Raw genomic sequence first — 11,088 nt, 5'->3', positions numbered from 1 at the left:
AAAAAGGGAAAATTGTCTAAACTCGAAAATCCTATTTCGTTTGGGGGGGGGGGGGGGGGCTCTAAATTCCTTTCACAAAACTTTATTAAGGTCAGAGGACACGTTCCTAAAATACCTGTTTTGTATCTCTTCATAATATACGGAAAAATATTCATAATTATCATTATCTTGTGATTTTTAAACTGTTTTCAAAAAGTCTTAAAAATAAATACACCAAAAATTGTGATATTGACAATTCAGGAGATTTCCAATATAATGATTAAGATGACATCATCATCTGGTATCTTGCACAAATGCCTGGTAAGGTACCTCAATTTTTTGTGAGGAAACTTGTTATAGTAGCAATACTTTAATGACATATTCTTAGGGAAAAATTATATATTATTAAGGAACCTTAATACCTTGACCTTAATACATTACCACATTACCGTGATTTAAAAAGTATACAATTTTTTTTTGGGGGGGGGGGGGACTATAGCCTTTCAATGAACATTTTCAATAGTAAAGGGGTGTGTTTTGAAAAAAGTAGGGGGAGCCCCCCTCCTGCCCCCCGTGTCTGTAAATGCCAAGAATCAAAAATAATAATAATTCGGTAAATAAATAAATAATAAAGACCCTGAACTAATATGCCGTAATTCACACTTATGCATGTGATAGTCCATAGCAAGTATTCTTAGTCATTATTGGTCTACTGTGTTTTTTGTTGATTTAATACTCAAATGTCCCTTTCAGTAAAAATAGGCTCTATTCCCCAACATGGAATAGTTTCCTGTAGACAAACCTGCCTTAGGAACAACAAGACCGCAATATTTGTGAAGTACGACACTAAAATGGCCATATCTTGGATTTTATTCGATAAATAGTCTACTGTACCGAGGGGGTAATTGTGAAGTATATTTAATAAAATAAAATAAAGATATCACTATATTTAGATATATAAAGATATTTCATTTATCACATTATATTTACCATTTATTATTTATATTATTTATCTTGTGAATGCATAACAACGTACTCGTCTATGGAGGCTAGGGTCAGTAAATTACCCAACAGATCCACCTAAAAATATGACATTTATTTTTCAAGCCATAAACTATTTATAGTAAAAAATAAACCAGATCATGCACTTTTCTATATTTTTACACAGTTATCTTTTTCAGGAGGTTCAAATAGTTTAAAAATCGCTATGACTACGGAGCTCAAGAAGAGATGATCTACAGCTGGGCTAAGTTCGATAACTTCAATAAATCCCAGCTCAAATCCTGTTTTGGTAGATACATTGGGCAAAATATTAGAAAATTTTAAACTTTAAAAAAAAAAACAAACGTGCAGAAAACTGAATAAACTTGATTTAATGACATATACGTGATTAAAAAACTAAGCTACTGATAGAGAGAATGAACTAATAATGCAGTAAGAATCACGTGTGACGGCACATGTTGTCGTTGTGTACATATTGTCGTCGGCGACAATATGTACCTACCCTCACTGCACATATTGTCTTCCATTGGTACATATTGTCGCTGGCGACAATATGTACCGAGAGGAGCCTTATTTTTCTCCTGCATAATGGACGACAAAATGTACAGTCAAGCATCAGCACATATTGTCGTCGGCGACAATATGTGCAGTCAAGGTCGGCATATATTGTCGTCGATATATTGTTTTGAGGAAAATTTACTTCAGAAAGGAAAGAGAGATTGACAAACACACACACACACACACACACACACAAGCACAAAGGGAGACATACAGCATTCCTCGCAATACTGTAGGGAGAAAACATTTTGGTCAGAAAATTGTCCAGGATTGATGTAAATCACTATGATATGTCAAGATACTGTGATTCTTAAGATATCTGATAAATCGGCCTTAAGTTTTCTTTTTTCTTGTAATATATACTTGAAGATTGAATACATGTCTTATTTTTTTTTTGTTCAGTAGTAATGATTATTTGAACTTATTTTTGCGTTTTTCTTACATACAATCATGTGCCGATATAATTGGTGTAGGGGTTGACATATTTAGATCACCTGAACTGGAAGTTCAAGTGAGCTTTTCTGATCACATTTTGTCTGATCGTTCCTCTGTCTGTAAACTTTTCACAATTTTAGGTTCTTCTCAAGAACTACTGGGTCAATTTCAAGCATACTTGTCACAAAGCATCCATGGATAAAGGGAATTCAAGTTTGTTCAAATGAAGGGCCATGTCCTCTTTCAAGAAGAGTAGTTAAGAATTAGTGAAAATTTAGTGAGTTCTTTAAAAATCTTCTCAAGAACCACTGTGTCAGAAAAGTTGAAACTGTGAAAGCTTCATCATGAAGTGTAGATTCAGTTAAATTCAGACCATGTCCCTCGGGGGAATGGAGTGGCTAAAATAGGTGATCAAAGTTTTTCATAGAATATTTAGAGAGAAAAAAATCATTAATTTTTTTTTCAAGAAGTACTGAGTCAGAAGAGATGATACTTATGTGAAAGCTTAAAAAAATTCGTTACATAGCTTTAGTTCAATTTTGAAGTGCCCTCACTGCTCAATGACCCCGAGTGCCAAGTATAGGTCTAAATTTGCAGCCCTTCACTGGCAAGTGGTGATGTCTACATACGAGTGAAAAAATTCTCGAGATGGACATTATAACAATAAATAAACAAACAAAAACAAAATCAATTTTGTTCAAATCATGACCCCAGGAGTAGGGTGGGGCCACTATGGGTGATCAAAGTTTTACATAGAAAAATATACAGAAAATCTCTAAAAATCTTCTCAAAAACCAGACAGATATAGCACCGGCGCACCCCCTCCCCCGCCCGGTGGTTTGATTTTTTCTGCTTTAGCAAATTATGATTGTTTAAGTTGTATATACTCTCAATTTAGTACACAGGTAAAATTTCATAATCAAAGAATTAATTTACTCAACATATACAGTACAAACATTAACATACAAATGACTTGTCAAATTTTTTTGCTTGTCAAAAAAAAAAAAATTCTGAATCGCCCGCACCCCTCCCCCCTCCGTTCTGAAAATTGTGGATTCACCACTGAGAACAACTAAAAACCCATGATATGATAAGTGATGTTTATATGGAAGCATCCTCAGGTAGCGCAAATTCAAGACAAACCGGGCCTAATTTGGGGCCACCATGGGCGATCAAAGTTTTACTTAGGAATAAATGGGAAATTTCTTTAAAAAATGTCTTCTCAAAAACAGAAAAGCAATGATTATCATATTTATATGGATTGATTGATTATTATTGTTTAAAGCTACGTCGGCAATATTTCATCCATATTTCGACGACCATTTTTGAAGTTTTTGGTTTCTCTGGCTATATTTACAAGTATATGGAGCAGTGCCGTGCATTGTCAAGCGACATGTTCTGATGGACGACAATATGCGCAGTTAGGGTAGGTACATATTGTCACCGGCGACAATATGAACAGGACGACAAAATGTACCATCACAATCACGCTGCCTGAAATAGCATGAAATACGTCAGTGCAATTCACACATCAATTACATTCACAAAACTACCAAAAAACAACAAAAGAAATCTTTAAGCAACAATATCTGTGGGGCGACAATATGTACAGTGAGGGTGAGGTACATAATGTCGCCAGCGACAATATGTACATGTGTAACTTTTCAGCCGGCGACAATATGTACCGATGGACGACAATATGTACAGTGAGGGTGGGTACATATTGTCGCCGACGACAGTATGTACAAAACGACATTATGTACCGTCACAATCACGCCCTTTGCCTTTCGATACAAATTGGTTTAAAGCCATGGGGTAGACGACACGTTCGCCAGTGCGTTTTACTGAATAGCGTAATACAGTAATCCGATGGTTGTTTTGTGTCCAAGTAGTCTAAGTTTTAATCTATTGGCATGTGCGATTTTATTAATCTTTTTAAACTTTCTACGTTAAAGATCTCTAAAGTCGGGTGGAAATAAAGTTTCAGAAATATTAAACATTTTCTTTTCGCAGAGTTAAATCAACAAAACATGAAAAAATGAATGGCAATTTTGAGAAAAAATATAAAATTGAAATATGTATTAAATTTTGAAGTTGATAAACATTCCTCAACGTGTTGCTTATATTTGTACTTCCTTAATGGGCCCCTTTGGGATTAATGAATTAAACAGAAACATTTTAAAAGATTTTAATCTTGTATATTGAAGACTTCGTTACATGCAGTCAAAATATATGAACTTGGTAAACAAAAATTTGGAACAGAACTATAAAACATGCGTCATTGTGAAACAAGCAAGCGACTGCACAAGAACATAATTGGATTTGTACAAGGAAAGCATCTGTACCACAAATGTTAAAACCAGGGAAACTCAACATGCTCCATACCTCGCTAGAGGTGCTAGCGAAACAAAACAAACTCCGGCCCCGGACCCAGCAGTCTCAGAGACATGACGGAATTCCTATCCTTCGGAAACGAGAGCCTTTAAAAGCGGTTCGAACCCCTTTCACGAGTGAAGCATTTAATCCGTGGCCAGAGGAGGAGGAAAATCGACCGGAAACCCCATTTGTGAAAACGAGGCTTCAGAGACAATTGCTTGGTAGCGGTGGCAGCCGGAGCAATGTCCCCAGTGAGACGGCGGACCTGTTTGGGTCTAACGGCATGTACAGGAGACAGATTGGGTTAGAGTCCCCCACTCTGATACTGAGGTCCTCAGGACGAACAAGCAGCCGCGGAAAGAACAGATGCGGTACCCCTGTTCCATTTGGTCAACCATTAACTAAGCTGTGCTGGAACAATGCATTAGGTAAGAGATACTAATTAGACTGACATATATCATACCAATTGTTAGGCCCTTGTTGTTATACTATCGATATTATACTATTAATCTGTCTATCTGATAAATACATTGGGCTCATGGAAGGTGTAACCGGTCGAATGAGGATGCTTACTCCTCCTAGCCACCTGATCCCACCTCTTGAATTTCCAGGGATCCGTGTTTTATGCCTTGTTCAGATTTGTATTGTTTTGGGATTTTTTATTAGATTAATCATTGTTCCTTATCGTTACCTATTTCATGCAATACATATTTTATTATTACTTATCATTAATGATTTTGGCAACATGACCGTGGCAACTCAAAGGTTGAACTTTACTGTGAAGATAAAGAGATTACTTTTTATATGTTGTATTTAACCTTTTTTATTTTTTTCTTAATATTTGTTGGACATATCCACAAATACTTTTCATCCGACAGTCATGAAAGGTAAACCACACTCTGATATCGTTTTTCTTGATTACCAAGAAAAAAAAAAAAAAAAAAAAAAAAAAAAAAAAAAAAAAAACCAGCAAGAATGATACTATACACATGTAGATTTAATAAAGTCTTGAAATTTTGGTTTTATTTTAAATGATTTTTTTTGAGTTCATGTAACGTCATGAACATATGATTCTGTTAATCCAAGCGCTATAGGTCTAACAATTGAAATATGGTATTATATGTCTTGTAGAAGACGAATTTAGTGATCTCAGCGATATGGACGACGCACCACCAGTTCGACAAACCGACACACCCAGACGGTCAACTCCGAGCAGGAAAAGGCGAGATTTGAATGACATCACACTATCTGACTTGGAGATGGACAATACTTTCCCGCCAAAAACACCGGAGGTGGTCAATCTAACTCAAAAAGTGCTACATCATTATTTTCATAAGAAAATGAGCAGCACCCAAAGGATTTTCAAGTGGTTAGCTGATTGTGAGGAAAAATCATCGGGATCGACATTACCGGCTCACTTACCGGATATAACAGTCACGTGTAGGCCACACTTGCAGTCACCGTTATTAAACTAATACAGTGTTTCAGCTCCTCTGAGGAAAACGAACCATCGATCGGAAATAAACATTGTATTTGAATTTAAAATCGAGGGTAAATGGTTCCAAACCACAATGTCATTAGCATCATGTTTCAGAGCATTATAGAGTGCCAATTCATCCGCTCATAAGAATTATCTAGCAGCAAAGTTTGAAATCAAGATTGTAAGGGCCTGAGGTATGATTTATTTCGGTAGATAATTCGAGTCTATTCCTTTGCTAATTTTTAGGCAGATAGGATAAGCATGTATGTATAAGTATTGTTGTTTATCAATTTTCAATCTGAAAGTTGAAAATAATTACATGACACGTAAGCATTTTCAATTACAGATTAAAAATTAATTAAACATTTACGACACTATTGTCGTAAATTATCTACCGTAATGTTATATTTCGACTTAAAGATGGATACGCATATTTCGACTTGAAGATGGATAAGCTTAAGTGTATTAATAAACAAATTACAGAGAAAGGTTAAACGATGCCGTAAAAGATTATCCAATGCCTGAAACGAATGGTCTTTTAATAAGATAAATCGGATGAAGATCTGTATGTAGGTGTATTACAAACCTTTTTCACTTTTTCGCCCCAGTTTAAATGGCCAGTTCGATTACTTATAAAAGTAGATTTAAATGGCCAGTTCAATTTAAGAGTTATCGGTGCACGTGGGTGTCACTAACAATATGCACGTGAGCAAAGAAATACTGTATTTACAATTTCTATATGGATGTGAATAGAATATTTTTGTCCCAATTGTACTTTATACACGTATATATAAAGTCGAATAGGGGTTTGCATCTTCTAGTTTATTTATATAATAATTGTTATGTTCGAGGAAAATAACTATTTTCACTTTCGATTGTTTTTGTATTATTATATGATAAACACGACAGAAAGATGATTTGAAAGGTGTAGGGAAATGACCTGATGTTTTTGTTGTTATTTATTATTGTCGTTGTTATTTTCATTTGTTGTTATTTTGTTTTGTTTTGTATCTTTGTTTTTGGTTTCTTATCAAGAATCTTCACAAATCTGCGAAATCTTTAAAAGGAAACCATTGAAACATTTTAACATTCTTTAAAGTCAAAGACTAGTCAAACAAGGCATTTTGGTGTATGTCTTATTCATGTTAATGTCGAAGTGTTGCAATGTTGATGTTGCACAGAGTCAGAAGAATGGGTCTAAAGCTCTATAATGATTGTTCAAATTGTTGTATATATAATGTAGATAATTATTTTAAAAATTAAACATGTTTTCACTGGTTTTTTATGTTTACTTTTATAGTTTGGATATCCCCAGCAGCACTTGTACATTAGTTAGACATGTATATTTAGATGTTAAAAGAACCCTTACATGTTTCTATAACACTTGTTTTTAAAGGTATTCATTTGTACCATAATTTTTTACAGTAAAAAACTGAAATTATTTGTTAACATCTTTCATGTGCACATGCATTTTTGACGATTCCTTTAAAAATAAACATCAACAATTAATCAAGATGAAACAAAATCTGAGTTTGCTTATTATAACGAGATGCCAGACACTTAACTAAACTTGCAAGTTAAATCTCGAATTTTTGTATTTATTACCAAAGACATGACTTACAGTCAGATTAAAAATAGTACAACAATTTAGTTCGCGGAAAACAATTGCGCTTTGAAATTCTACAAAAGAACTTATTTCATTTTTGAACATGATAAAGAATCGATGTATCGACGTATTGATTTCAGTTTTACATATTGTGTTAATGGGATACATTAAAAACAGATTTGTTATCCCACAATGGGAAACCATCAGCAAACAAATCCTTGTAAACATTGGGTCATCGGATGACACCTTTCCCGGTTTGTATGGACAACTAACTGCTATCAAAATAGCATGACATAATCGAATTTTGGCAGCAAATATGCTTCTTGAAGCTTCGAGTCTTGACAGTACAAATTTACTGAGAGATCATACTTGAAATGAAACAGAGTTAAGAGCTAGCATTGTGTTTCCAATGACGATCATTGAAGCATTTTCTGGGTGGGAAACTTCACATGTTGGGATAGCATGTAGTAATTTGTGACCCTCTTGAGGGGTCCAGAGTATCATCTTCACTGTGCCGGCCATATAAAAAGGACCCACCAAGCAAAGCAGCACAAGAATGATGGAGGGTTTGTCTGATAGTGATTTGGACTGGTTACAGAATTACATTAAGTCACAAGAAAATGACAGTTTGTCTACCAAAGACAAAGAAAAGAATCTAGCAATTCCGTTTGGACTTAATTTTCAGGAATTTCACAACACCGACATATCTCTACCGATCTATGGGTATGTAACACCCGCACTATGTGTGATTGTGTTAATTACTAATGTTCTTTTTGTGACCGTCTTTGCCAAACTGAAAATGAACTCTCCAACTCACTTCGTGCTTCGCTGTATGGCTATCGTTGACACTTTGACAATTGTTCTGCCTACTCCAACATATATCTATGTATACACCATGAGGAACTATCAAGAATTCATTCCCTTTGAAGTTTGCTATGTTTGGGAGTATATGACCATTTATCTTCCGACTATCACACATACAGCCTCGATCTGGTTGACAACACTTCTGGCGGTACAAAGATACATCTGTGTGTCTTATCCTCTCAATGTCAGATTGTGGTGCGGCATCAAGCGGACTTATTTCTTTGTTATCTTCATTTTCATATTGGCCACTGGCTGTCACTTGAGCAGATTTTTTGAATACAAATTTATCAAAACAAAGGTTCCGTCGCTTCTGGATCCAAGTAAAGACGTAACCACATGTTTTCGGACACCCTCGGACTTTGTCCACGGTGTTTATGTGGTTGCGTATTCCTGGGTTAGAGCTGTTGCTGTGAACATTGTTCCGTGTTTGGCGATGATTGTCTTTAGTACCATTATGTTAGTGAGAATTCGCGTGGCAGAGAAACGCAGGCGTACAATCCGACGTAGGAGCACTTTTGGTTCCGGGGAAAACGAACCACGTGACAGTCGTATCACCACGTGGTTGGTTATTTTGATCGTTAACAGCGTATGCATTGTCGAGATGCCTATCGCAGCTTTTTACGTGATGGTGGCTACAAACCTGACCAGGGGCGAAAACCCTATCTCGGAGAACTCTCATACGATTGAGATCATTCTGAATTTGCTAGTCCAAGTTTCCTACCCTATACATTTTGTGCTGTACTGCACGATGAGTGAAGGGTTTCGGTTCGCCCTTGTTGGTATGTTTGTCAATGCATGGAGAAATTTTCAGCAGATTATTGGTAACGATGACAGAAACAATGGACGTACTTCTAGGTCTATATCTGTTGTTTCCTCTGATACTAGAAGTGTGATTTTTAACACAATATGATTATTGTCCACACGTATAACATTGTTCAAAATATGTCTCTAGTCTCGTTGCTACTGTTACATTTGTTTATCATTGTAATCATTTGTTTATAATAAAAAGTAGTTGATTTTCTATCTTTTCTACTATCTTTCTGGTCTTATTTAATACAGTTTTCAGATTGCGCAAGTAATTAATATAAGGAATGTGTCCCTGTTCGTGTTCATTAGATGCTAAAATGACATCAGTATAAGAATTATCATATTTTGTCGTATTGCTTGGCTTTCTCATAGACAGATTTTAGTAATACGTGGATCATATGCCAACCTGAGTCAAATTTCCTAATCTGACAAAGAACTGCGAACTATAGTATTGTTCTCCCGCCTACCTCCAAGTCATTTTCAAAAGTTAACATATTTGAATGATTTTTCATATTTATATGAATTTTCATAAAACATTACTTATTTGGCAAAACAAAGAGAGATAACTCTATAAATTTGGTAAAACTTGTGTTTTTTCTAGGGATGTCAAAATATTTATTTTTCTTAGTCGATTATTCGATTGCATTATTCGAACGATAGTCGAATATTCGGAACTTTTTCTGAAAATAAAATTTTATTTTAAACTTCACTGGTACATGACGTATTTATAACTCAACAACCCTTAATCTGTTTAAAAAGTAACATAAAAATTAATGCAACGTAACGTTGGATAGCAAGATTATATGAAATAAATTTAGAAATCTGATATTCCCAAATTCATGATTTCCCCATCAATCGAATTCATAAATTGGTCTGTACATGCAGTTAGTTTTTATTTTAGTTAGCATTCAAAATTTGCTAGCCGAAATTTTTTAAAGCTTATTGTGAAATAAATTAAGGGGGGGGGGGGGTAATCTCACACTATCCAAACGCCAGGTGGCTGTTAAATTGTTAAGCAGTTAGTTACTGTTTATTCATTTATTGATTGTTCTGGCTATCAAAATGTCCTTAATTATGAACAATTTTAAATGCAAGCGAATTGTTCTAATAATTATCGAAGCGTCAAAACATAACCCATGTGGTGTGTTCCCCGAACGTCTACTGGACTAAACCAACATCTAATTATCACACTCAATTAAGGGGCCCTCTAAGGGGTACAGGTAGAATTTACAATCATTTATGAACTAGCTTTACCTGAACTGAACTGAATTTATTAATCTCTTCACAATTTTACAGTTGTATACAGAGATATAAATGTAAACAATGATGACAAATAAAAACAAATTTTAGCATGCGTGAGTATGAGGATAGACAAATAGTACAATTATAGATATAGATCTTTACTAATTCGGGGAGCACGTTTTAGTAATTTTTCTAATAAATGTACACAGTTTTCTTAAAAAGGATTGTTTTTCTGAATTTATTATTTCTCTGAATGTAATTGTATTTTTAAACCGTAATTGTTTTTGCGATAAGCATTTATTTCTTTCGTGTATCACTGACGTACAGTTTAATATGTAATGGAATTCATCGCCTATTTCATTTAAATTACATTTTTTACACAGTCTTGTTTCTCTTGGTTCATTTAGCCAGCGTCCACTTTCAATCGGTAAATAATGATTACGAGTACGAAATTTGCAGAAATTAATGGCATCTTTTCGGGATAGAATATCCAAGTATTTTTCAAATTTTAGTTCTTCTTTGTTTATTCTGTAATTTAGAGTCTTTGATAAATTTTGAACATCCGAATTCCATTTTTGTTTAAATTGATCAAGTAAAGTAAGTTTTACTTTCGATCTCAACCAATTTGGATTAAAGGTCTGACTTTGCCAAATATTTGAAAGTCCACAGTTGTTTAAAATATTCAAGACATTATTTAGCCAAGCAATCTTCGTCTTTTGATTGACGATATCACTTAATT

General features: G+C 34.7%; 2 protein-coding genes across 2 annotated transcripts; both read left to right on the top strand.

The window, feature by feature from the left end:
* The first annotated feature begins 4,300 nt into the window (after window positions 1-4,300).
* Window positions 4,301-5,825, top strand: LOC133193030 (uncharacterized). Its single transcript, XM_061329030.1, has 2 exons — window positions 4,301-4,778; window positions 5,482-5,825. The coding sequence occupies exons 1-2, from the start codon at window positions 4,325-4,327 to the stop codon at window positions 5,823-5,825; spliced, it is 798 nt and encodes a 265-aa protein (XP_061185014.1). The 5' UTR covers window positions 4,301-4,324.
* A 2,143-nt stretch (window positions 5,826-7,968) lies between these two features.
* LOC133192796 (sex peptide receptor-like) lies at window positions 7,969-9,212 on the top strand. The gene has a single exon (XM_061328803.1). The coding sequence runs from the start codon at window positions 7,993-7,995 to the stop codon at window positions 9,208-9,210; it is 1,218 nt and encodes a 405-aa protein (XP_061184787.1). The 5' UTR covers window positions 7,969-7,992; the 3' UTR covers window positions 9,211-9,212.
* Window positions 9,213-11,088: the final 1,876 nt, after the last annotated feature.

The sequence above is a fragment of the Saccostrea echinata genome, unplaced genomic scaffold, assembly GCF_033153115.1.
Source record: "Saccostrea echinata isolate AGI-Se365-2 ecotype Australia unplaced genomic scaffold, CSIRO_AGI_Sech_v1 ptg000025l, whole genome shotgun sequence".
Lineage (NCBI taxonomy): Eukaryota > Metazoa > Mollusca > Bivalvia > Ostreida > Ostreidae > Saccostrea > Saccostrea echinata.
The sequence above is the reverse complement of the archived record's forward strand: the minus strand, read 5'-3'. Positions and strand labels throughout refer to the sequence as shown.

Bases quoted from the DNA above. Each gene is read 5' to 3' on its own strand.
- LOC133193030 (XM_061329030.1), top strand. From the start codon at position 4,325: ATGTTAAAACCAGGGAAACTCAACATGCTCCATACCTCGCTAGAGGTG. The intron at 4,779-5,481 runs GTAAGAGATACT...TATGTCTTGTAG, and splicing joins GTGCTGGAACAATGCATTAG to AAGACGAATTTAGTGATCTC.
- LOC133192796 (XM_061328803.1), top strand. From the start codon at position 7,993: ATGATGGAGGGTTTGTCTGATAGTGATTTGGACTGGTTACAGAATTAC.